General features: G+C 43.4%; 1 protein-coding gene across 1 annotated transcript in view; it reads left to right on the top strand.

Annotated features, from left to right (window-relative positions):
• The first annotated feature begins 1,992 nt into the window (after positions 1–1,992).
• Positions 1,993–27,661, top strand: part of LOC131109810 (liprin-alpha-3-like) — a 29,326-nt gene continuing 3,657 nt past the window's right edge. The window contains exons 1-27 of the mRNA XM_058062176.2: positions 1,993–2,240; positions 6,898–7,653; positions 12,465–12,566; positions 12,713–12,877; positions 13,818–13,892; positions 14,000–14,059; positions 14,263–14,391; positions 18,468–18,560; positions 19,123–19,175; positions 21,030–21,258; positions 21,337–21,420; positions 22,696–22,827; positions 22,899–22,961; positions 23,080–23,159; positions 23,297–23,483; positions 23,566–23,759; positions 23,822–24,065; positions 24,137–24,273; positions 24,344–24,492; positions 24,565–24,661; positions 24,748–24,829; positions 24,944–25,144; positions 25,208–25,270; positions 25,683–25,709; positions 27,033–27,208; positions 27,282–27,379; positions 27,460–27,635. Of these exons, the coding sequence (XP_057918159.2) occupies positions 7,300–7,653; positions 12,465–12,566; positions 12,713–12,877; positions 13,818–13,892; positions 14,000–14,059; positions 14,263–14,391; positions 18,468–18,560; positions 19,123–19,175; positions 21,030–21,258; positions 21,337–21,420; positions 22,696–22,827; positions 22,899–22,961; positions 23,080–23,159; positions 23,297–23,483; positions 23,566–23,759; positions 23,822–24,065; positions 24,137–24,273; positions 24,344–24,492; positions 24,565–24,661; positions 24,748–24,829; positions 24,944–25,144; positions 25,208–25,270; positions 25,683–25,709; positions 27,033–27,208; positions 27,282–27,379; positions 27,460–27,635 (3,450 nt within the window). The 5' untranslated portion in view covers positions 1,993–2,240; positions 6,898–7,299. The remainder of the gene's footprint in view (positions 2,241–6,897; positions 7,654–12,464; positions 12,567–12,712; positions 12,878–13,817; positions 13,893–13,999; positions 14,060–14,262; positions 14,392–18,467; positions 18,561–19,122; positions 19,176–21,029; positions 21,259–21,336; positions 21,421–22,695; positions 22,828–22,898; positions 22,962–23,079; positions 23,160–23,296; positions 23,484–23,565; positions 23,760–23,821; positions 24,066–24,136; positions 24,274–24,343; positions 24,493–24,564; positions 24,662–24,747; positions 24,830–24,943; positions 25,145–25,207; positions 25,271–25,682; positions 25,710–27,032; positions 27,209–27,281; positions 27,380–27,459; positions 27,636–27,661) is intronic.

Here is a 27,661-nt window from a genome sequence, read left to right as displayed (position 1 = left end):
CCGAATGGAATCTTTCCAAATGACCTTTCCGAAAGCAATGGTATACATGGAAAGGAATATTCCAATGGCGTGTCTACATGCGCCGCTATAATCAACCAGAATAGTCAATGGGGCATGCCCAGTAAAGCGTAAACACCAACATCACGTGATACCGACTTCCTCCAGTTTTTCTTCCACTTGTTGGAATAACTCCGTATTGCCAGTTTTTCCTTCGTCCGGTCTTGAAATTTAGTTTGAATCAAAAACAAACTTTCCTTAGCAGTCCAGTGCCGATTGCTGGCCTCCATTGTTTTAAATCGAAGAACATCTGGAGCTGCGTGTTACGTCATATCTCAGCATTCGCTGAAAGAACGCACCCGGGAACAGGAAAAGATAAAGTTCAATCTTGCTAATATTTTATAATTAAGCTCAGCACATGTTTTATATAGATATGTATTTTCTTTTTTAATAAAACTGGACTTGTGAATGGCGTATAGAAGGGTTTAGATTCTGTTCCACAGATGGCGCTAATGCACACCAAAGCTGCTTGCCAACCGCCGATAAACAACAGAAGAAGAAAAACACCACGAAGAAGAACGCAGTCTGACAACTTTCCGATTGAGCGGGTACAAGATACCTCAATCGGATTGGGGAAAGGAATATTCCACCCCTGGGAATCTGATTATAAATTCATTCGGATTGGCACTTTTCTTTCGGAATGAGGTGTATACAAAGGTTACATTCTTCCCGTTTGAGCAAATAACCCGAATGGAATTGGAATATTTGGGTCCATGTATACGTGGCTATGTAGGCAAACTACTGCCGGATTTTTTGTGAGGGCTTTGATGTCACAATAGGTACATAGGTCCCACGACGTACATTGTTAGCTAGCTCATACTAACTCATTTTCTCTTATTACTATTACAATGCACAGAAAGTGCATTTTCCTTTAAAGCAACAAAGTTACAGATTATTGCACAGTACTACTGTAGGTTCCGCATCTTTAAAATTATTTAGAAGTTTGAAGTGATTGTGTCTTGAAGTGTACAACGGTGTGCTTTTCTGAGTGTAATTAGACATCATTTTTGGTCAGCTATCTACATCATACATTAAAGATGAACACACATAGAGGTTAACGCCTTTAAAATAAATATCCTGTGTATTTTTGCATAGCAACAAAGGCGGTGTATAACAACATGTGCTTGTTTTTCTATGTTAATAAATATGCTGTGTTCTGCATTGAAATACCCTCCAGCTCCTGATTAATTCACACAATATATATTTGATTATATGCCTTTTCCCCACTCTTTCTTCTTTTTTTGCTTATAATGGGCATCCCCCAGGTGCTGCTGATGCAGAATTTAGAGGAAGCCCCACTCTGGAAAAAAAATGCCTTTGTCACTTTAAATCCTCGCCGTGTCTTAGTCGATGACATCATTGTCTGAGAGGACATTACATCATCCCTTCCCAGGCTTGCTCTCTTAAAGACAGCACCACCTTATGTTTACCCAGCAGCACACACACACACACACACACACACACACGCAAGCACGCTAAATGATAACAATATTGGGGTGAGGTTATTTTTAGATTGCATGAAACGGAACATTTTGGGAATTTCACATAATGATGGTTCATTGTGATGCATACATATAATCATGGGAACAGGTGTAATATGACAATAAAACACATATTAATTGTTAGTTATATTGAATAATCGGTAGGATTGCACCTCCACAACAGTTTCTGCACACTCATACGGTAAATCCGGTATTTAAGGGGTTGTGGAAAGGGGAGCTACACGCTGCAATCATGGTGTGTTTGCAAATAAAACGTCTGTCGCCGCTCATTTTGCGCCTTTTTTCCTCCCCTTCTTCCCCACACCGCATCACCGTGTGTGTGTGTGTGTGTGTGTGTGTGTGTGTGAATGGTACAGAAAGATGCGGAGAATGCTAGAAGAATGTTTCTTTAAGACCCATTACCTTCCAATCCCACAGAGAGGGAGGGAGGGAGGAAGGGGGGGGGTCTTTGCTAAGGTGGCGTAACGTCTCTCTCCCTAGCTCTCTTTCTCTCCCCCCACTCCCACTCCTCTTCCTTGACGTCGTTTACATGTGGAAAAAAGGGGGGCATCACATACACACACATACACATTTATACACGTTAGGGAGAGTGGGCTTTTATCGGTGCCGACACGCACAAATGGATGAGGGGAGAATTTCACGGCAAATATGGACACTAAAGGCTGACAAGCGACGGCCGTGGTAAGGATGCAACTTTGACAATGGATGCATGCATGGAAAAAATGCAAAGGCAGGAAGACGTGCTGTCATGAAGCCACTGACAGGTGTGTTGTGTTGTGTTGTGTTGTGTTGTGTTGTGTTGTGTTGTGTTGTGTGTGTGCGCCCAGTGAAAGCCACTTAAATATATATCATATATGTGCAGTCTTAGGCCCTTTGGTCAACGTGCAATACAATGAAAATGTGTGCATTTTTTTCGAGTCATGACGTGAGCTCTGCAGGATCCACGCCATGTATCCACGTATGCATGCACGCTTTTATCGCTTGTGTGTGTCATGAAAGCCCAACACACACATGGGTTATTTTTTTTCACTAGAAGAATTTGACTGTCCTCCATCTAGCAATGGAGACCATCGTCGACCTGTCATCTCGTCATTCTCCACCATTGAGTGCGTGCATGGCCGTGGAGGATTCCGAGTGGAAATGTAAAAAAGGAAGAGGAGGAAAGGCGTGTTTATGTTTTCATCACTGCAAAGCAGCTGTCGACAATCACTTATCGATTCCAATGATGCGTTTCTTCACCCACGGGTGGAGGGAATGGAGGGGAAGAGGGGTGATGTTTAATGGCATTAGAAGTGGACTGAGGTGGTGGTGGTGTTGGGGGGGGGGGTTCTCTTCTCAATGAGAAGTCTATGTGTATTGTTTATATGTATTTAGCTATTTAAGATCTTTTTGGGCTGCACGGCGGTCTAGTGGTTAGCGTGCAGACCTCACAGCGAGGAGACCCGAGTTCAATCCCACCCTCGGCCATCTCTGTTAGCATATCTGAGTTTGCATGTTCTCCCCGTGCATGCGTGGGTTTTCTCCGGGTACTCCGGTTTCCTCCCACATTCCAAAAACATGCTAGGTTAATTGGCCACTCCAAATTGTCCATAGGTATGAATGTGAGTGTGAATGGTTGTTTGTCTATATGTGCCCTGTGATTGGCTGGCTGGCCACCAGTGCAGGGTGTACCCCGCCTCTTGCCCGAAGACAGCTGGGATAGGCTCCAGCACCCCCGCAACCCTTGTGAGGATAAGTGGTGAATGAATGAAGCTCTTTTTGTAGTGCCTTTGTGCTGATTGATTAGTTACTTAATTTAGAGGTGTCCCAAGACTTTTGCCAACATAGTCTCTACTGGTCCAGGTTTGTTTTTACAGTAATATAACTCACCTTCCATTTCACATTAGAGACACACATTAAATGTATTTTAAAGGAACACTGCGTCCGCACAGTGCATGTAGGCCACACAGTCACCCGGGTTCGATTCTCTGCCAGGGCATCACTGTGTGGAGTTTGTATGTTCTCCCCATGCATTCCAAAAACATGCATGTTAGGTTAATTGGCAACTCTAGATTGTCCATAGGTATGAATACCAAAGACAGCTGGGATAGGCTCCAGCATACCCACTACTGTAGTGTGGATAAGGGGCATAGAAAACGAATGGATGGATGGATGGATAACTTCAAATTTGCCCGTCATCCACAATCATGATGTGAAACAGGATTACATGTCTTTCTCTTTTCTGTGCATTATAAAGATATAAAAACAGCTAAAAATAGCCAGGTAATAATACACGTAATGGGAAACAACTATTAAAACGGACATTCATGATAACGTGTAATACTTGTAATACAGTTTGTTTGGCATATTTTGGTCATATTTTTTTGCATACTTGGCATAAATTTCACATAGCAATAACTTCAACACACATAACACTTAGCAGTAACTCAAAAATAATAGCGGCTGACCCAAATCGTCACCATATTAAAATAATAGTATGAAAATTGTTTGTGGCCTGAGTCATCTTTTGATAATGCTGGCCATCTCTGGTAAAATCCCTTAAATCCTTAGTTGAAAGGATCATAAGCTAAATAGACACAATAGGTGGTTCCCATTACTTTCATTCTTAGCTGCGTCTTTTTAGCTGTTTTTATATCTTTAGAACGCACGGAAATGCATTCATGTCTCACATAAGTGACTCACTCATTCAAAAAAAAAAAAGCACAGTTTTCCTTGAAGTAAATGAAGTCAGTGCAACCTCATAGTTTTGCATCAGTGCTCATCCATTATTGGAATTTATTTACTGGGACACACAGTCAAGATGCCAAGTGGCTTTTTCGCCAGCTCACCAGCATGAGGAGCTAATTCAAAGCTGGATCAGCTCTACCAATGAGAAGTCCTGATGTCCACATTATAACAGTTTGTGCTCAAAATGTTTATGTGTGAAAAAAGAACAGGCTTTATTGCGGTGCCCATGCAGGCTCATTGGGAGGAATGAAGAATAAGACAGGAAGGAAGGAGAATAACACCGTGCACTTTATTAATGTGCAGTCCATTTGCATTTTGGCCGCCGGTTCGCGGCACTGACACAAATACCGTAGTCGGTGGGAGAGGAAATTCAACGATTGCAGTGAGGCGTTCAGGACTGTAGGTCACAACAGCATTGCTGATTAAATGAAGATGAGTGGAGTGAGATCACATTTTCAAAGCCCTTACCTGAGATTTTTCATTTCTTGTCAAGACGGGAAATGGGAAGATCAATACCATTCTAATGTCTCACCGTGGTCAATATACAGTACAGGAGGGGGCTGCAAGTTAGCTTAGGACAAGGAGGCAGAGTGAAAGTGCAGGCTAGCCCTCTCTGATAGGTAGAGGAATGGACATAACATTGGGTAGTGCTGTCTTTCTTTGCAATGTGCATGAACATTATAAACCTAACGTATCTCTGCTTGGGCAAATCTAACGTACTTAATATTTGCGCTATCAAGATTACAGTTCAAGTCACGCTTTATCAGATAGAGATAGAAAAGAGACTTCATTTTATACATTTAAAAATGTTGTAATATTGCTAAAGGAACTGCTAAAGGCACACGTACTGCCTCAATGTTGTTCACGGATGTCGGTCAACACATCACTCAAGTCGAGGGTCACCGAGATGTGATTCAGAACGATAAAGGAACCAAGGATAAGTGGTATAAACCGTTTATTCTCCACTGAACAACAAGCAGCAATCACTTAGCAACAGTTGCTAACAACAATCACACGACACGGAAACGGATGTGAAACTCGGTGCAGCCAGGAAGCGAATGAATAAAAACTACACAATCCATAATTCCAGCACATTCACACTATGAAATAATAATGTAACATTATGAGTTATTTATGTTGTGACCAAGGGGGTAACTTTGGGTAAACCGTTGGGATGTGGTGGGTTAAAATTCATTCATTCATTCATTTTATACCGCTTTTCCTCACAAGGGCTGCGGGGGGTGCTGGAGCCTATCCCAGCTGTCTTCAGGCGAGAGGCGGGGTACACCCTGGACTGGTGGCCAGCCAATCACAGGGCACATATAGACAAACAACCATTCACACTCACATTCATACCTATGGACAATTTGGAGTTGCCAATTAACCTAGCATGTTTTTGGAATGTGGGAGGAAACCGGAGTACCCGGAGAAAACTCACGCATGCACGGGGAGAACATGCAAACTCCACACAGACATGGCCAAGGGTGGAATTGAACTCAGGTCTCCTAGCTGTGTGGCCTGCACGCTCATCACTCGACCACCAGTTTAGATGTAGTAGTATTCATTCATTTTCTACCGCTTATCCTCACGAGGGTCGCGGGGGTGCTGGAGCCTATCCCAGCTGTCTTCGGCCGAGAGGCGGGGTACACCCTGGACTGGTGGCCAGCCAATCACAGGGCACATATAGACAAACAACCATTCACACTCACATTCATACCTATGGACAATTTGGAGTCGCCAATTAACCTAGCATGTTTTTGGAATGTGGGAGGAAACCGGAGTATCTGGAGAAAACCCACGCATGCACGGGGAGAACATGCAAACTCCACACAGAGATGGTCAAGGGTGGAATTGAACCCTGGTCTCCGAGCTGTGAGGTCTGCGTGCTAACCACTTGGGCGCCGTGCAGCCTGGGGGTTAAAATGGTGCCTGTTTATGTATTTATTGAATGATTTCCTTTTTTAAGGAGTCTGGGTAATACGTCGTTCCTGTATTAGTAATACACTGTCATACTTTATTTATGCCTCAATGACACAGTATGTTAATTCGGGGGTTATATTGGCTACATCTGATTTTTTGCAGAGGTCATGACCCCAATCTCCCGTGCATATTTCACGCTTGGCTGTGACCCTTTTTTGAGCCACTGATTGCATTTATTTGCATTTTGCTTTTTTTTGTGCGGAAATATTTACGATCAAGTGGAACAATTAGCCACCATAGACTGCATTAAGAACCGTCATATTTGTAACCAAGTTTATCATACTGTTGGAATCTCATACTGGCCCATGTCTAATTGCATTGCATTGAGCTGTGGGGCGAAAAAACACATTTACTAGGACACCTTCATACGATTAAATAATTGATTTTATGATTAGGTATTTTTTGTGATATATTAATTTGTTTCTTTTTGAGCATATTTTTGCGGTACTGAGCTACATGTGAAGCAAACAGTATGAAAGTGCCTACATTTTAAAGACACCCCTCAGTGTGATGCAGTGCAGTTCTACAGCACCGCAAACTGCAACTGCAATAATAAATATATGGTCAAGTTGTATTATCATTGCAGCGTAGTCTGTGACTTTCTAACGCTACGATTTTCCTTCTTTTTCAGCTCTTGCTTGGTGCTTTGAGAAGTGCCACATCCAAGGAGCAGCATCCCTCTCCTATCCCAATCTTACCGCGCACAGACGCTCGCCCTTCCTCACCCTCTACTCATCCCCGCCACCCGCAGAATGGCTTCCCCATAGAAGCACCCCTCTCTCTGAGCTCATAAGCATTCTGATCACTTACCATGCAGATTGGACATTTTTGAAGGAAGATCACATAGGGAAGAAGAGCAGGAGGGGGGGCTGTGGAGGGGGAAAAACAATAACAAGAAATCATGCTAACCAAAAGGATTATATTCTTTCAAAATTGTTTATATTTTGAGCGTCAAACTGTCATCATACATACAATCGCTTAAAAAAATATAAATACTTTTTTTCCCAATTGTTGATACACACTCACCGGTCTCATGATGATGTGCGAGGTGATGCCCACCATTTCAGAGGATGGGCGAAGTGGCACGGGTGGGGGCTCCTCCTCTCCTGCTGGGGCTGGGGTGGGAGGCCCCGGTGGTGCGGTGGGTGGCGGAGGAGGAGGAGGCGGAGGGGGCTTTGGCGGCAGGGAGCTCCGAGGCGGAGGAGATGAAGGAGGCAGCACGGGTAACCTGGAGTCTCTGATGGTCAACATGCTGACAGAGAGGGAGAGGCTGCTGGAGAACTTGAGGGAGACGCAGGAAAGCCTGGGAACGGCGCAGCTGCGCCTCAGAGAGCTCAGCCATGAGAAGGAGTCCCTTCAGAGGCAACTCTCTATTGCCCTGCCACAGGTAAGCAGTTTGTGTGATCCAATACTCGGTGTCTTCACTGTAGCTACAACAGTGCGTCCTCCATCTGGAATGATAAGACGCTCAATCGAGGACAATGGCTACCACAGTGGAACCTGCTAAGTCGGTCCTGTTTATGTCAACGACTTGACTATGTCGATTAACTTCTCAAATCCTGGTCCACCGTCTTCTCTATTTCGTCACCTGAAGAAAGATCTGCACATGTACGAAAGGTTTATTGTCACTGTAGTCAAGACATAGAATGAAATTAGAGTATAAAATATCATTCATTCATTCATTTTCTACCGCTTATCCTCACGAGGGTCGCAGCGGTGCTGGAGCCTATCCCAGCTGTCTTCAGGCAAGAGGCGGGGTACACCCTGGACTGGTGGCCAGCCAATCACAGGGCACATATAGACAAACAACCATTCACACTCACATTCATACCTATGGACAATTTGGAGTGGCCAATTAACCTAGCATGTTTTTGGAATGTGGGAGGAAACCGGAGTACCCGGAGAAAACCCACGCATGCACGGGGAGAACATGCAAACTCCACACAGAGATGGCCGAGGGTGGAATTGAACTCGGGTCTCCTAGTTGTGAGGCATGTGCACTAACCACTCGGTCGCTGTGCAGCCTGTATAAAATATCATATGAAATAAAAATAAAAACCTTCATAATCGCCCATTCTCTGGCAAAAGTCACAAGTAAATGTGCAAGCAATGGCTAATTTCGTTTTTTGATTTTGATAGGTGAGTGTGAATGGTTGTTTGTCTATATGTGCCCTGTGATTGGCTGGCGACCAGTCCAGGGTGTACCCCGGCACTCGCCCAAAGACAGCTGGGATAGGCTCCAACACCCCCGTGACCCTTGTGAGGAAAGCGATAGAAAATGAATGAATGAATGAATGATTGATTTTGATAGAACAACCGCTTATGTCAACATCAGTCAGCCAGTCCGAAAGGTGTTGAGTACTACATTTAGCTGAAGGTGACGAAAACCATTGCTGGTCAAGCAAATTTGTCATGATCATAATTGAGGATCTACCCTACCTCTTGCCCGAAGACAGCTGGGATAGGCTCTAGCACCCCTGCGACCCTCGTGAGGATAAAAGAGAATGAATGAATGAATGAACAAAAAGTAAACATGGTTGCTAACATTAACTCACCATTTTACTGCACTGCTTGGTCCAACTACTTTGGCTGTGAAAAAGCCTTTAAAGCAAAGGTTCACTTTTTCAGTTGCCAAAACCAGGTACCACCAAATACGTACATAAGGTATTATTTCTAGTACCTGGTCGGGACAGGTAATGAGTCACGTAAGCCATTGGTGCCTTCTCTTTGGCTGAGCAGACTCATCATAGTTGAATCATAATTAAGGATAGAATGCTACTAATGGCTGCATGGCGGTCATGTGGTTAGCACACAGACCTCACAGCTAGGAGACCTGGGTTCAATTCCACCCTTGGCCATCTCAGTGTGGAAGTTGCATGTTCTCCCCGTGCATGCGTGGGTTTTCTCCAGGTACTCCGGTTTCCTCCCACATTCCAAAAACATGCTAGGTTAATTGGCGACTCCAAATTGTCCATAGGTATGAATGTGAGTGTGAATGGTTGTTTGTCTATATGTGCCCTGTGATTGGCTGGCCACCAGTCCAGGGTGTACCTCTCGCCCGAAGACGGCTGGGATAGGCTCCAGCACCCCCCGCGACCCTCGTGAGGATAAGCGGTAGAAAATGAATGTGTTATACAACATTCATACATTCGGTTCTAAGATTCTATAATACCTAAGGCTGTGACTTGTGGGTAGATTTAGTGGCTAAAGGACGCACCCTGTGAGGTAGCTGTTGCTGCCGTGTGCTATCATCGTGTGCGTGGCTGTGAAGTGAGCTCATGAGACAAGTAAGGCTTTGCAGTGACAGCTCAAGCAGCAGCGAGCAGCACACTAAGGGAATGCTAAAAGTGCTTCAGCATCCTCGCCTAATGTTTGCGTTCAGATCTTACATTTGGTGTATTATTTGTTGTCTAACAAGGTGTTGGTGATAAATAATGCCGGAAGATATTTGCTAAATGGCACAAGCCCAATTTGAATGAATACTTGATCTTTCGTAAAATGGGAGAATTTTGCTGATTAATAATGAGTGCTATTTGAGGATTTTCTCCTCCAGCTATGATGAACAGCTTTGCTGCCCCCCCCCCCCCCCCCCCCGGGATCAATCCCCACTTCTGACTGGCTGTGAGGCGTTTCCAGGCGTGTTTACTTTGCTGTCACACTCTCTACTGTCTTCTCAGCTGTACGGCTAGTGAGATCCTGCAGTCCACAGAGGAAAAACGTGTTCGAGCAAGATTTTACATGATTTACTGAATGTGATGAAGTCATTTAACTTTTGGCATATATGGCGTGGCATTGAGAGGCACAACTTTACATCTTTTAGTAGAATTAATGGTAATGGTAATGGTAATGGTAATGGTAATGGTTTAATTTCATTTGAACATGCATCAGATTACAATTGAATGCATCACATAATCAGTTCACAGTTCCACATGTCCAAAAGGAGTAGGAAGAAGCAAAGCTTATTAAATCCTACCCCTCCATCTGGTACTTTTTTTTTTACAATCAGTAACTGTTACATTTGTTCACTTCCTGCTTTCCTAATATCGTTTAACTTTTTTTTTGTTTTGTTTTAATTTTTAAATTTTGTTATGGCCTTAAGTTTATTCATGGAGTTTAGTAGTTTAATTACTTGCAAGTGTGTAGTATTTTCTCATCACTGGGGTCCACAAAATTTACTAAAATGTAAATTAAATGAACAAAAATGTTAAGTTATTTCAAAGCAAAATTTAGGTTCATGTTGATTAAAAAAAGAAAATTAATATGAATATTTGGTGTCATACAGTCAAAACAATTTACAGTAAAAAATCATTATATTTATTATAGAGGCAATCTATGTTTTCTTTATACTTCAAATATGGTAGAATTTGCTACATTTTTCAGCGAAATGATACTTTAAGACAAATAATTAGTCAAATAAAATTGTATTATTCATCACATAATAAAAAACATACTTTTGCCATATTGGCCATATTAATTGAGTTGTAGTTTAATTGCCTGCAAGTGTGTAGTATTTTCTTATCACTGGGGTCCACAAAATTTACTAAAATGTTAATTAAATCAACAAAAATGTTAAGTTATTTCAAAGCAAAATTTAGGTTCATGTTGATTAAAAAAAGAAAATTAATATGAATATTTGGTATCATACAGTCAAAACAATTTACAGTAAAAGATCATTATATTTATTATAGAGGCAATCTATGTTTTCTTTACGCTTCAAATTTGGTAGAATTTGCTACATATCTATGGCAAAATGATACTTTAAGAGAAATAATTAGTCAAATAAAATTGTATTATTCATCACATAATAAAAAACATACTTTTGCCATATTGGCTGGCGACCAGTCGAGGGTGTACCCTGCCTCTCCCCCAAAGTCAGCTTTAATAGACTCCAGCATACCCCCACCACCCCACAGAAGATGAGCGGTATAGAAAATGGATGGATGGATGAATGGACGGGTTGCTATTTGCCACAATTATCACCTCTCACACAAGACCGCCGCCACCATTTTAGCTGTTTATCACATCTCTACAATTGGATTCTCTTTGAACACAGAAGCGTGAGATGGAAAAAGCCAAAAATCAAAGAGGGCCAACTGAGGAACGGACTTCCATCCAATCCAGAAACAATCCTATCAGGCGAAAAGACCTACTGTGTAGCCATCTGCAGCCACCTCTCTGTGGCTTTTTCTCTATCCTCTTATTACTTGGCCCTTTCTGGCAACGTACCACAAATAATGCTAACACTACCCCTTGGACGTGAATGTGTAGCCTGTGGTGCCATGTTAATAAACGATAAATGTGAATCAAACAGTATTAGTTATATATATAAATATATATGCGTAATAAGACAATGTGTCCAGTTTCGAAGCTGCAAAGCAGTGTTGTAAAATGACTTGTCGACAGTGTTATTTGTGGGGGGGGGTCTCTCTTGTGCATTCCAGTGCAGGGCCATTGTGTAACAGTGTGATGTAATGCATCCATGTGTTCACAAGGGGCAAGTGGAAAGTGTGTCAGTGATTTGCATGATTATGTTGTTTTACCTCACGGCCTCCTGTATGGCCTCCTGTATGGCCTCCTGTATGGCCTCCTGTATGGTCTCCTGTATGGTCTCCTGTATGGTCTCCTGTATGGCCTCCTGTATGGCCTCCTGTATGGCCTCCTGTATGGTCTCCTGTATGGTCTCCTGGATGGTCTCCTGTATGGTCTCCTGTATGGCCTCCTGTATGGCCTCCTGTATGGTCTCCTGTATGGCCTCCTGTATGGCCTCCTGTATGGTCTCCTGTATGGCCTCCTGTATGGCCTCCTGTATGGTCTCCTGTATGGCCTCCTGTATGGTCTCCTGTATGGTCTCCTGTATGGCCTCCTGTATGGCCTCCTGTATGGTCTCCTGTATGGTCTCCTGTATGGTCTCCTGTATGGCCTCCTGTATGGTCTCCTGTATGGCCTCCTGTATGGCCTCCTGTATGGTCTCCTGTATGGTCTCCTGTATGGTCTCCTGTATGGTCGCAGCTGGGCTTTGTCGAAACGGTGCATCTGTATTTATAATGTGTGTATCTCTTATTGTCACAGTATTTGAATGATATTTTTGTTTGGCTGTGTAATGTCTGGGTTGTTTTTCCCTCCTATAAAACACACATTGACGCACAATTGAAACACTTTGTTTTGTTTGCTCCTGAGTGCATCTTGTGTGTTCTGCAGGAGTTTGCTGTGTTGACTAAAGAGCTCAACGTTTGCCGGGAGCAGCTTCTGGAGAGGGAGGAAGAGATTGCCGAGCTCAAGGCAGAAAGAAACAACACACGGGTAAGATGTTGTGCGGCCATTTTGCCTTATTAGCACTGTCACAGCACTCGCAGTGCTATCTTCCTCACCCGGCGTGGTGTGGAATGTGTGACACTGACTCACTGCTCCCTCCATGTTTTCCCTGTCTTCGCTCTTCTACTGTACAGTTGTTGCTGGAACACCTGGAGTGTCTGGTGTCTCGTCACGAACGCAGTCTGAGGATGACGGTGGTCAAGAGGCAAGCCCAGTCTCCAGCGGGGGTGTCTAGTGAGGTGGAAGTCCTCAAGGCCCTAAAGTCTCTCTTTGAGCACCACAAGGCTCTGGATGAGAAGGTGGGTCTGAACACCACACTGTAAACCCGAATAAGTTAGCAGAACTTGTAAGTTAGTAAAAAATTTGGGGGTGAAAAGAGAAATAGCTTTCTTTTTCTGCCATGCATTCTCCATTCTTTCATTTTCGTTCTCTTTCCATAGGAAGAAGGTATGCATGTGTAACCTACACAGTACAAATCTACCTGATGCAATGGATTTATTCTTAATTTATTCATGGTTTGATTTATTCATGTTTAATAGATACTTTAAGTAACTACAAATTATTTTAAGTAGGTTACACAAATCTGCAAAAAGTTCATATTAATCAAAAATGACAAGTTAAATAAACTGAGAAGACAGATAATGCAAGTGGCAATCAACATTTATAAGTAGAACCTTTAAGAAAATTTGAAGTTAACTATTCTTATACCAATTAATTATTTTGAGCATTCGGATTTCCAGTGTCTTAAGTTGTATGTAAAGTATCTTTTTAAGTTAATCTTACTTAATATAGCCATAGTTCAATTTAATCAAAACAAAAATGGAAAAACATGTTAAATGAACTTGACATAATTAAGTTATTTGAACTTTTTAAAGAACTTTGAGTATGCATAACTTCATTTATTTAAGTACTTGGAACATTCTGGTTTACAGTGCACATTTACATTAATCATCAAATTGAATAATAATTACAGTCTGCTCATTTTAAGAAATGAGTAATGTTTACTGTTGAAGGACACAGACTAATAATATTGTAAAATTATAGTAGATGAGGTTCACTTTTGATAAAAGTGATGCTCAAATAGTCACTTTTCAAGCTCTGGGATTCCATAAAGTTACGGGTTTTCACGACATCATGAAGGAAAACGTCCTGCCCATAGCTAGATGACCCCATGTGAACGCCCACCACTTCGGCTTTGTCATATAATTGAGTCGCAGTTGGCACCGTCCTTTCCCGCAGGTGCGAGAGCGACTCCGAGTGGCCCTCGAGAGAGTGTCTATGTTGGAGGATCAACTCGCAGCGTCTTCTCAAGAGGTAAAGTCACGTCAATTTGTGTCCATACTAATATACGTATACTCCCATGTGACAATACTCATTGTTGTTGTCTGTCACCCTGCTTTGTCTCCCTCTTTCTGTTTTAGGTAATCTCTTTAAGAGACCAAATTAAAAGGCGTCAACAAGGGGTGGACAGCGGGAAAGATGTAAGGGAGGGTTTTATGGATGTTGGTTCCAGTTGTTTTGTTTTTGTATACGTGTTAGCGACCAGAAGTCAAGTAGAAAAGTAGATGTATGGGTATCATGGTGTATCAGTGTGCTTTCAGCTTCTCAGCAAATTTTATCCACGTTCGGCTTCAACCTTATTCGCTTACGTGTTTTTTTTTTTTTGATGTTGTCGTCATCGCAGCGACTTCCCAATGGTCCTGCGTCTGGCCTGGAGGACAGCGAGCTGGAAAGACAGCGGGAAGGAGAAATAGAGCGACAGAGGGCTGAACTCTCCCAGCTGAGGGAGAGGCTGGCCCTAATGTGCCGGCAGGTGAGTGTGTGGAAGTATATACTATATATTTATTATATATATACAGTGCACCCGGAAAGTATTCACAGCGCTTCACTTTTTCTACATTTTGTCATGTTACAGCCTCATTCCAAACTGAATTAAATTAATCTCTTACCTCAAAATTCTACACAAAATACTCCATTATGACAATGTGAAAAAATGTTTTTTTTGACATGTTTTGAATTTATTAAAAATAGAAAACAAAAAAATCACATTTACATAAGTATTCACAGCCTTTGCTTAATACTTTGTTGATCCACCTTTGGCAGCATTTACAGCCTCAAGTCTTTTTGAATATGATCCCACAAGTTTAGCACACCTATCTTTAGGCAGTTTTGCCCATTCTTCTTTGCAATAAGTCTCAAGCTCCATCAGGTTGGATGGGAGACGTCTGTGCACAGCCATTTTCAGATCTCTCCGGAGATGTTCGATCGGATTCAAGTCTGGACTCTGGCTGGGCCACTCCAGGACATTCACGGAGTGGTTCTGAAGCCAATCTTTTGAGATCTTGGCTGTGTGCTAATGTCTACTGTCTGTATGGTCAAGGTACATGACCAGTCTACTGAGGTCAAGAGCGCTCTGGAGCAGGTTTTCATCCAGGATATCTCTATATATTGCTGCATTCATTTTCCTTCTATCCTGACTAGTCTGCCAGTTCCTGCTGCTGAAAAACATCCCCACAGCATGATGCTGCCACCACCATGCTTCACTGTAGGGATGGTATTGGCCTGGTGATGAGCATTGTCTGGTTTCCTCCAAACATGGCGCCTGGCATTCACACCAAAGAGTTCAATCTTTGTCTTATCAGACCATTTTCTTTCTCATGGTCTGAGAGTCATTCAGGTGCTTTTTGGCAAATTCCAGACGGGCTGCCATGTTCCTTTTACTAAGGAGTGGCTTTCGTCTGGCCACTCTACCATACAGGCCTGATTGGTGGATTGCTGCAGAGATGATTGTCCTTCTGGAAGGCTCTCCTCTCTCCACAGAGGAACGCTGGAGCTCTGACAGAGTGACCATCGGGGCCTTGGTCACCTCCCTGACTAAGGCCCTTCTTCCCCGATCGCTCAGTTTAGAAGGCCGGCCAGCTCTAGGAAGAGTCCTGGTGGTTCCAAACGTCTTCCATTTACGAATAATGGAGGCCACTGTGCTCATTGGGACCTTCAAAGCAGCAGAAATGTTTCTGTATCCTTCCCCAGATTTGTGCCTCAAGACAATCCTGTCTCGCAGGTCTACAGACAGTTCTTTTGACTTCATGCTTGGTGTTTGTGCTCTGACATGCACAGTCAACTGTGGGACCTTATATAGACAGTTATTATATTTCCAAATCATGTCCAATCAACTGAATTTACTGCAGGTGGACTCCAATTAAGCTGTAGAAAGATCTCAAGGAGGATCAGTGGAAAAAAGATGCACCTGAGCTCAATTTTCAGCTTCATGGCAAAGGCTGTGAATACTTATGTAAATGTGATTTTTTTTGTTTTCTATTTTTAATAAATTCAAAACATGTCAAAAAAATCTTTTTTCACATTGTCATAATGGAGTATTTTGTGTAGAATTTTGAGGTAAGAGATTAATTTAATACAATTTGGAATGAGGCTGTAACATGACAAAATGTAGAAAAAGTGAAGCGCTGTGAATACTTTCCGGATGCACTGTATATCCATATAATGCCTTTTTTGATAGAAATGTTTGGGACGCTGTCTATGAGAAGTGCCCTTGCATTCTGATGAATTTTGAGCATCATAGCAAAGTAGAGTAAGCACATTTTGACTAAAATAAAAGGCAAGGAACGCTGTAATACAATGCTTCTGTGTAATATAATATATTTTTTTGTTGGTAATTTTGCTGTATTGCCAAGGTGTGCAGCAGTTGCATGTTCTCCCCGTGCGTGTGTGGGTTTTATCCCACATTCCAAAAACATCCATGACTCAGTTTCACATCACCAAAAACCCTAGTGAGGATAAACGGCATAGAAAATGGATGGATAGACAAATAAGTTATTCACTATTCATTCATTCATTTTCTACCGCTTATCATCACATGGGTCGCGAGGGTGCTGGAGCCTATCCCAGCTGTCTTCGGGGGAGAGGCGGGGTACATCCTGGACTGGTGGCCAGCCAATCACAGGGCACATAGTATAGACAAACAACCATTCACACTCACATTCATACCTATGGACAATTTGGAGTCGCCAATTAACCTAGCATGTTTTTGGAATGTGGGAGGAAACCGGAGTACCCGGGGAAAACCCACACATGCACGGGGAGAACATGCAAAGTCCACACAGAGATGCCCGAGGGTGGAATCGAACTAGGGTCTACTAGCTGTGGGGCCTGCGCGTTAACCACTCATCCAACATGCAGCCCTGTAAATTTTACCGCTTATCCTCACGAGGGTCGCAGGGGTGCTGGAGCCTATCCCAGCTGTCTTCGGGCGAGAGGCGGGGTACACCCTGGACTGGTGGCCAGCCAATCACAGGGCACATACAGTGTTCACTAATGTCCACTAATTTGTGCCTTTTTGTCAACTACTGGGCTGAAGTGTGGAGCACACGCTTGCAACAAAATATATTCCATCCATCCGTGACAGCCATCTCACCTTCCCTATGGGACAAAAACGAGCTCCGAACGAACCGCATTGCTTGTTTAATTTAAACACAAAATGTCACTGTGGTGAAAATAATAACAATAAGAAGAAGAAGAGTCACATTTGGAGTTTGTGGACCGGAGACGAGGCGGATAACTATCAGGGCTGCACGGTGGACGAGTGGTTGGCAGACAGGCTACACAGTTAGGAGACCCGAGTTCAATTCCACCCTCGGCCATCTCTGTGTGGAGTTTGCATGTTCTCCCCATGCATGCGTGGGTTTTCTCCGGGTACTCCGGTTTCCTCCCACATTCCAAAAACATGCTAGGTTAATTGGCGACTCCAAATTGTCCATAGGTATGAATGTGAGTGTGAATGGTTGTTTGTCTATATGTGCCCTGTGATTGGCTGGCCACCAGTCCAGGGTGTACCCCGCCTCTCGCCCGAAGACAGCTGGGATAGGCTCCAGCACCCCTCGTGAGGATAAGCGGTAGAAAATGAGTGAATGAATTATGCTTACAATAATGTGTAATAACCAAATGAGAAAACAATAGTAAAACACCGGGCTTTGCTACACATCCTAAAGTAAAGCTCTGTCTACTATGTGTCAGTCAGCTATTTTTATTATTTTTCTTCAACGAACAGGCAAACCTAGCATGATGTTGCAGTTAAAATGTGAGCAATGTAAGCATTTTGGGGTAAATTTGGGGTAAATAACTACAACTAAAATAACTAAAAAGAGGGCTGCATGGTGAATGAGTGGTTAGCATGCAGGCCACACAGCTAGGAGACCCGAGTTCAATTCCACCCTCGGCCATGTCTGTGTGGAGTTTGCATGTTCTCCCCGTGCATGCGTGGGTTTTCTCCGGGTACTCCGGTTTCCTCCCACATTCCAAAAACATGCTAGGTTAATTAGGTCCGTAGGTTAATTAACTCCAATTAACTCCATAGTTAATTGGCGATACCTTAGGTATGAATGTGAGTGTGAATGGTTGTTTGTCTATATGTGCCCTGTGATTGGCTGGTCACCAGTCCAGGGTGTACCCCGCCTCTCGACCAAAGACAGCTGGGATAGGTTCCAGCACCCCCGCGACACTTGTGAGGATAAGCGGTAGAAAATGGATGGATGGTAGAAGAGTCAAACTTCAATGCAACAAAACTACTAAATGCGACCATTTAGTCGCAGTCTGGAGCCCCGAGTGATGAAACGTTTTATCCTTTAACATCCAACTGTCTGGTCAGAGGGCGAGTGAGACACTTAATGAGAAAAATGTGTGTATTCTCAAGTCAGCATGTTACGCTTATGTCACATCGGCTTTTTAAGAGCGTTACAAAATGCCCGATGGCCACTTGGTAATGAATCACTGTCACTATTTATTTACACTGTTGCTGCTGTGGGAGTGAACACTGACTCACCTCGCTCTGTCCAATCTGTGCCGTCTTGTGTCCCTTTTGTGGCGTCGCTTCAGGTTGGCGAAATAGAGGAACAGCTTGCGGCCGCCAGGAGGGAGGTGACGAAGTCGGAGGAAGCCAATCAGAAGCTGCAACGGGAAGTGAAAGAGGTCTGTTGGGTTCAGTGGCCAAAACTCTGATCTCCCTTCACTGCATGGGGCACCCTGTGTACATCTGAACATAATAAGTCATAAAACATCAGGGGTGTCACAGGACACCTCATTCACCAGACAATGTATGAGATTGGGTCCACAAGAACAAGACAAGATGAGATTTTAACGTTAATTTTTAGAAAAGTACAATGAAAAAATATGTCTGGAGAAACAAACTTTTTTTTGGTACATTTTGAAATGTCCATATCAACAATGCAAATGAGCGTCAATAAAAGAACTCGGTGATTAGGGTGTATACAAGTCTGAACATGTACGTGAGTTTCTCTGACAAATCTTTAAATAAAGTTGATCCAATGTAGAATTACTACAGCTTCTTCTTGAACATCAGCAAGTAGGAAGCGTTGATGTTAACATTGATGAACAAAACAGCCAAACGTCACTCGCTAACACTGTGAACACCCAGGTGTGCCCAAAGCACTTCCATATTATTGTGTTATCATTCATATCCACCATGCCGTAGTTGGCAGCATGTTTTATGTTGCATTTCTGCCTTTTCTAGGCCCTTTGCCAAAGGGAGGACATGGAAGAGAGGATTACAACACTAGAACGCAGGTAAGGCTTATTTGGTTTCTAATAACTGCTCTATCCAATTCACCACTGAGACGTACGTATATAGTTGCCAGGTGCTTGATCACAAGTAAACGAGCATTTATACTTATCTCTCATTGATCACGGTTAATTGATTCCAGACCCGGAAGCAATAAGGATATTATTCTTTGTTTACACCACATGGCTAACTGCAGGGACACAAGAGACAACCACAACTTTAAGTATAGCAGACCAGCGAGCGAACTAGTTAGCCTCCACTTTATTTAAACATAAGAAAGGGTTTCAATTGGATTGGGGGAAAAAAGGACAAAGAAGCCAAAAACCTGCCACTTCCACATGGAATGGGAGGAAAACTTTTATTCACTCTATCATGTCGGCCATGCCATAGCTGACTACATGCAGTGTGAAGGTCTTGTCAATGTTTTGTGTCATTACTGACACCTAGTGGCCAGGATACTACATGTAGTGGTCTGCCCCCTTGCTGATTTCTTTTTTTTTTGCATGTCGGCCACACTTAAATGTTTAGGATTCATTCATTCATTTTCTACCGCTTACCCTCACAAGGGTCACGGGGGTGCTGGAGCCTATCCCAGCTGTCTTCGGGCAAGAGGCGGGATACACCCTGGACTGGTGGCCAGCCAATCACAAGGCACATATAGACAAACAACCATTCACACTCACATTCATACCTATGGACAATTTGGAGTCACATGTTTTTGGAATGTGGGAGCAAACTGGAGTACCCGGAAATGCACGGGGGGAACATGCAAACTCCACACAGAGATGGCAGAGGGTGGAATTGAACCCAGGTCTCCTAGCTGTCCGCTATGCAGCCCATGTTTAAGATTATCAAAAAAATTTAATTTTAGTCAATGACTACACAACTGAGCACAAAACGCAGTTTTTAAACGAAATTTTTTATTTTGAAGGGAGCAAAAACATCTAAACCTACATGGTCCTGTGTGAAAAAATGACAAGGCGGTCCATGCTGGGAAACCCTCCAATGTGGCTGAATTACAACAATTCTGCTCATTGCAAGTTAACGCTTGATTGCAGCTGCAAAGGGTGGGGCCCAACCAGGGCAGGGGTCGGCAACCCAAAATGTTGAAAGAGCCATATTGGACCAAACATGTCTGGAGCCGCAAAAAATTAATAGCCTTATATAAGCCTTATAATGAAGGCAACACATGCTGTATGTATCTATATTAGCTATATTAGCCTACTAATAATCAAAATGACTAAGTTGGCTACAAATACATAATGAGCCTTCATAATTAAATGTTTATTTTCCCTGCAGCCTATCCTATAGGGAATGACGCACAACGTGACTACTCTGTTGTACGATGCCGCCTCAAGTTTAACTTCATTACAATATTAATTAATTGTTTCATTCATTCATAAAGAAATCAGATTTTTTATTTTGAGGATTCGAAAAAACAACAACAAAATGAAACATGCATAACATGCCCCTTATGGGGGCAACAAACAGAGTGCAAAGTGCGAGTGCAGAGTGAATCACTTTTTTCACAAAGGACCATACAGGTTTGGGTTTTCTTCTCCAATAAAACATTTCATTTAATAACTGCATTTTGTGTTGTCATTGACTGATATTTTAATTTGTTTGATGAAAAAAATCAGGGAGTGGGGCAAAAACCTTTTTTACACCACTTTTTCACATTTTTTCTGGAGTTATACTAGGCCATAGTAAACCACAAAACAGCAATCATCAATTAATTTTGATTATTGCCAGATGTGATCTGTAAGGAAAAGTACTGGGACACATTACCATTTTAAAAACTACAAAACTAAGAGGTAGTAATACAATATAGTTCTAATACAATTTGGTGTCATATGCAGGTACCTCAGTGCTCAGAGAGAGGCCACTTCCCTCCATGACATCAAAGACAAGCTGGAAAATGAGCTTGCCAGCAAGGAGTCACTCCATAGGCAGAGCGAAGAGAAGAACCGACAACTTCAGGAGCGTCTGGATGAATCGAAGCAGAAGCTCCAGCAAACCCTGCAGAGAGCAGAGACGCTACCTGAGATCGAAGCGCAGCTGGCACAAAGAGTTGCTGCTCTCAGCAAGGTAGACAGACGATCTTAGACCAATTTCGATACAGTATGTTACCGTGGATTCTGTTTGTTGATCAATTGTCTTTTTCAGGCCGAAGAACGCCACGGCAACTTTGAGGAGCGACTACGACAAATGGAAGCCCAGCTAGAAGAGAAGAACCAAGAGCTACAGAGGGTAAACATCATGTAGATCGTCCTATTTAGTGTTAAGATAATCAAATGTCGGCTGCACGGCGGTCTAGTGGTTAGCGTGCAGACCTCACAGCTCGGAGGCCAGGGTTCAATCCCACCCTCAGCCATCTCTGTGTGGAGTTTGCATGTTCTCCCCGTGCATGCGTGGGTTTTCTCCGGGTACTCCGGTTTCCTCCCACATTCCAAAAACATGCTAGGTTAATTGGCGACTCCAAATTGTCCATAGGTATGAATGTGAGTGTGAATGGTTGTTTGTCTATATGTGCCCTGTGATTGGCTGGCCACCAGTTCAGGGTGTACCCGCCTCTCGCCCGAAGACAGCTGGGATAGGCTCCAGCACCCCCGCGACCCTCGTGAGTATAAGCGGTAGAAAATGAATTAATAATTACTTTTACACCAAATTTTAAAGTCTAACTCACGCTGTCATCTTACAAAGAACACTAAACTCATCACACACCAACCTAACCCTCAAAAAGTATACCCAAGAAATATACAAATATGTACCAATGAGTTAAAAAAAAACCACACATCTCTGTGTGGAGTTTGCATGTTCTCCCCGTGCATGCGTGGGTTTTCTCCGGGTACTCCGGTTTCCTCCCACATTCCAAAAACATGCTAGGTTAATTAGCGACTCCAAATTGTCCATAGGTATGAATGTGAGTGTGAATGGTTGTTTGTCTATATGTGCCCTGTGATTGGCTGGCCACCAGTTCAGGGTGTACCCGCCTCTCGCCCGAAGACAGCTGGGATAGGCTCCAGCACCCCCGCGACCCTCGTGAGGATAAGTGGTAGAAAATGAATTAATAATTACTTTTACACCAAATTTTAAAGTCTAACTCACGCTGTCATCTTACAAAGAACACTAAACTCATCACACACCAACCTAACCCTCAAAAAGTATACCCAAGAAATATACAAACATGTACCAATGAGTTAAAAAAAAAACACACATCTCTGTGTGGAGTTTGCATGTTCTCCCCGTGCATGCGTGGGTTTTCTCCGGGTACTCCGGTTTCCTCCCACATTCCAAAAACATGCTAGGTTAATTGGCGACTCCAAATTGTCCATAGGTATGAATGTGAGTGTGAATGGTTGTTTGTCTATATGTGCCCATGATTGGCTGGCGACCAGTCCGAACAGCTGGCATAGGCTCCAGCATACTCCCACGACCCTCGTGAGGTAGAAGCGGTAGAAAATGAATGAATGAATGATCAAATGTCACCCACCCATTCATGTGGTGTCCATTTGCTCCATTCAGGCGAGGCAAAGGGAGAAAATGAATGATGAACACAACAAACGACTGTCAGATACTGTGGACAAACTTCTGTCCGAATCCAACGAGAGACTTCAGCTGCATCTTAAAGAGAGGATGGCAGCACTGGAAGAAAAGGTAACCTGATGGCTAATTAGCGGTTTTATAGCCAAAAAAGAAGAATCCAATATGTGATTTCATTTTCCTAGAATGCTCTCTCGGAAGAACTGTCCAATATGAAGAAAATCCAGGATGACCTTCTTGCAAACAAGGTATTCATCTGTAATGTTTGAATCGTTTTGAATTGTTTTCCTAACTCAACAAACGATCAACAACAGACAAATATACAAATAAACAAGGTGAGATCTACTCTTTTTTTCTGGATTCCAGGAGCAGCTCATTGCCGAGCTGGAACGCATCCAGCTGGAGCTGGACCAGCTCAGGGGCAGGCCTGGCTCATCTTATTCCAGGTTTGTCATAATCAACCATAAAGAGTTGATTTATAATGCGCTCAATCAGGAGCTGGACAAACAAAATATCTTCTCAGCAGCAAGTGAACGTTGTTACAAGCGTGGTCATCTAACAATAACTCTGGATCTTACCATAGGGCGGGCAGCGTGAGCTCACTCCCATCCACTCTGTTTCGAAGATCTCTTCCGGGTAGCGCCTCAGAGCTGCGGTACCCCCAGGGCGGGGGCTCCCTTCCAGCTGGCTACAGCAACTCCTCATCCGGGGTGGTGGTCAGGCGGACTCACCGTGGCCGCTGGGGGCAAGCTCGGGACAATTGTAACAAGGTGGCGTAACATGAGAATCCCGTCTGTGTCTCGTTTTGGTCCCCATCTCTTTTATCACCATTACTTTAATCTCTGCTTCCAGTATGGTGAGTGGGACAGTGGCACCATGATGGGTCCTGGATACGAGGGCGGTGTGGAGGGAGGATGCTCTGATGATGAAGATGACAGGGAGACTCTGTTTGGGTCAGAACTGCTATCTCCTAGCGGCCAGACAGATGTACAAACGTTAGCCATTATGCTACAGGAGCAACTGGAGGCCATCAACAAGGAGATTAAGTACGTCATTTGTAGTGTAGAGTTTTTTTCCAGATAATTAAACTTTCTAATTGTCCTCTCAGACTCATCCAGGAGGAGAAGGAGAGCACCGAGTTAAGGGCCGAGGAGATCGAGAGTCGAGTCAGCAGCGTGGCCCTCGATGCGGCCCCCATTCCGCCTTCCTCACTGGGAGGACGAGATAGCATCGGTCGGGGCTATATGACCCCCTCTATCACCTCGTCTACACTGGCATCTCCTTCACCCCCTAGTTCTGGACACTCTACCCCCCGTCTGCCTCATTCTCCTGCCAGGGAGACTGACAGACAGGTTTGAAGATAAAGCAAATGGTTTTTTATAGAGGCTAACCAAATCCTTAACACTTTTCCCCCATCTTGCAGAATAGCAAAGATGAAGAATGCAGAGCACTAGCTTTGATTGATTCCAACCCTCCACCTGTCCCCCGAGCCCTACGTCTGGACCGAATGACCCACACTCACCCAGGAGCAGGACTGGATGACCACAGGGAATTTCGCAGGTATACAAAAAGGTGCTAAGGTCACAAAATGTAAAAAATACTTCATGGGTTACTTCACTTTCATCTTCAGTCTGTCTGCTGATGGGGCCACCACGGCTAGCCAGGATTCACTCCACAAAGCCAGCAAAAAGAAAAGCATTAAGTCATCCATCGGTCGTCTGTTTGGGAAAAAGGAAAAGGGGAGGATCGGTGCACCCGGACGCGAATCTACCTCTTTGGGTGGGTATTTTCATTGGAATGCTTTCACTATACTGTGTTGCCGATACTTGCTGTTACTTTATCTGTTTAAAGCCTCAACGCCCTCAGATGACCTGGGCCCGGCTGACCCATTGGGGTTGGCTAAACTGGGGACAGGAACAGTAGAAAAAGACCGCAGAAGCAAAAAGAAGTGAGATTTTTGAACCCATTAATCCATAATGACGTCAAAATCAGATGTTATATATATAATATATATGTTCTTCCATTGTGCACCAGGCATGACCTCCTCGAGGAGGCTTGTCGTCAAGGTTTGCCTTTCGCCTCATGGGATGGACCAACGGTTGTTACATGGCTGGAGGTATGGTGACCTCTTCACCTCATGGTTATTATTTCCTCCATATCGCCACATAACAATACATGTGGAGATACAGAAAAATAATGAACGTATGTTTGTCTTGCCTGTTTAATGCAGTTGTGGGTCGGAATGCCGGCATGGTACGTGGCAGCGTGTCGTGCCAACGTGAAGAGCGGCGCCATCATGGCCAACCTTTCAGACACAGAGATCCAGAGAGAGATAGGCATTAGCAACCCTCTCCACAGGCTCAAACTCCGCCTGGCCATTCAAGAAATGGTTTCCCTCACCAGCCCATCCGCACCCGCAAGCACACGCTCGGTAAGAAAAATGTTAAGTTATCAACCTAAAAGTCAAGACAACTGTCAATTTCTGTCATTGCAGTCGACCAGTAATATTTGGATGACACATGCTGAAATGGAGTCGCTGACTGCTGCTACCAAGCCAGTAAGACTGACTATTACATTCTTTGTTGTATTAAATAATTTGGATAAAAGAAATTAGAATCATAATATATTACCACGATGTTAGATTGAGTTGAATCATTTTGACGTAATTCCTTAATGTTGACATTTTTTTTTCTTTTTCTTTGTCTTTTATTAGGCCTGTTTGGCAACACCTTTCCCTTACTGTTCCCTTAAAATCTGTATGGAAGTAGTGTTTTTTCCGACTAATTCACACTAACAAAAACTTTTCCTTCTTCTGCCTTCCCTGTTCTTGTACTCGTTTTCACCATAACACACACACACACACACACACACAAACAAACATATATGCACACATACACACTTTCCCCTCTATACATGCACCTCTCCATACCTTTTCTTTCTTTCATTATTCCCCTTCCTGAAAACACAAGGAGCAGAAAGAGTTCAGCTGGGACCAGGTGAGTTTTACTGCTCAAATATATTATTATATATTATTATATATTATTAATATTTCATTTCATTCCTGTTTTTCAGGACTTGTAAGGACATTTTTTGCCATTCAAAAAAATGTCTATTGAAAACATGGGTTCTTTTTCCCATTCAAAGCATGCAGCGAACTTCCACATCTTAGCATGGTTTTCTGCAAGGGTGCTTTGTTATGTGAACAAACTAGCCTTTATCAGGTTTGAAGCAAACATACGGTATAATTAGTTTTGGACATGTATATTTCAGGCTGAAGTCATTTTTAATGGTAATGGTAATGGTTTTATTTCATTTGAACGTGCATCAGATTACAATTGAATGCATCCCATAATCAGTTCACAGTTCCACATGTCCAAAAGGAGTAGGAAGAAGCAAAGCTTATTAAATCCTACCCCTCCATCTGGTACTTTTACAATCAGTAACTGTTACATTTGTTCACTTCCTGCTTTCCCATTATAGTTCATTCATTCATTCATTTTCTACCGCTTTTTCCTCACGAGGGTCGCAGGGGGTGCTGGAGCCTATCCCAGCTGTCTTCGGGCGAGAGGCGGGGTACACCCTGCACTGATCGCCAGCCAATCACAGGGCACATATAGACAAACAACCATTCACACTCACATTCATACCTATGGACAATTTGGAGTCGCCAATTAACCTAGCATGTTTTTGGAATGTGGGAGGAAACCGGAGTACCCGGAGAAAACCCACGCATGCACGGGGAGAACATGCAAACTCCACACAGAGATGGCCGAGGGTGGAATTGAACCCTAGTCTCCTAGCTTTGAGGTCTGCGCACTAACCACTAGACCGCCGTGCGGCCCCCCATTATAGTTAAACTTTTTATTTTATTTTATTTTTGTCACGTACCGTACGAGGTGATATGAGCATCCAATGCCATAATGGGTACCATAGTAAGTGTCAATATAGTGATATATATATAGCACATCATGACTGGTTCAAGACTCTTCATCCTTGTATTTAGCAAACATCAACTGCTTGTATTGTTTCTTGAATTGGCTCATCGTTGTGCATTGTTTGAGGGTCTTACTCAATCCATTCCATAGTTTGATTCCACATACTGAAATGCTATGGCTTTTTAACGTAGTCCTAGCATATAAGTGTATTGGTAGTATTTAAAAAAAAGAATGGTTTGGGGTGGGTATGAATATAATATATGTACAGCATGCACCAAGTCAGCTGATATAGGCTGCAGCTTTCCCTGTGAGCCTAATGGTTTAGTGAAAAGAGATCCTTAAATACACAACATTTCCGATAATTGTGCTCTGCCCCCGCTCTAGATCCTGGCTTATGGCGACATGAACCATGAGTGGGTGGGAAATGAGTGGCTGCCCAGTCTGGGTTTGCCCCAGTACCGCTCCTACTTCATGGAGTCACTGGTAGATGCCCGAATGCTGGATCACCTCACTAAGAAAGAGCTAAGGGGCCAGCTAAAGATGGTGGACAGTTTCCACAGGTTGGTTTACTTTAAATTACATTCTCAACCTCACCTTTGGTGTCTTGTCGGTCATATCTTTGTATTTCTGCAGGGTGAGTCTTCACTATGGCATCATGTGCTTGAAGCGCTTGAACTATGACAGAAAGGAGCTGGAGAGGAGGAGGGAGGAGAGTCAGCATCAGAACCAAGGTGACCCATTCAGGGCCTGTAAACACTACATAGTTGTTTAGGAATACTTTACAACTTCCTCACTATGGCCTCCTCTTTAGATGTGATGGTGTGGTCCAACGAACGTGTGATGTGCTGGGTGCAAGCTATTGGTCTCAAAGAGTTTGCAGACAACCTGTTAGAAAGTGGAGTCCATGGGGCCCTGCTGGCGCTCGATGACACCTTTGACTACACCGACTTGGCTCTTCTTCTCCAGATACCCAACCAGAATACACAGGTGTGAACAAACCATCAAATCCATAC

The sequence above is a fragment of the Doryrhamphus excisus genome, unplaced genomic scaffold (genome assembly GCF_037039965.1).
Source record: "Doryrhamphus excisus strain RoL-2023G ecotype Guam unplaced genomic scaffold, RoL_Dexc_Guam_v1.1 HiC_scaffold_24, whole genome shotgun sequence".
Lineage (NCBI taxonomy): Eukaryota > Metazoa > Chordata > Actinopteri > Syngnathiformes > Syngnathidae > Doryrhamphus > Doryrhamphus excisus.
Note: the sequence above shows the minus strand (reverse complement) of the source record. Positions and strands in the feature narration are given on the sequence as shown.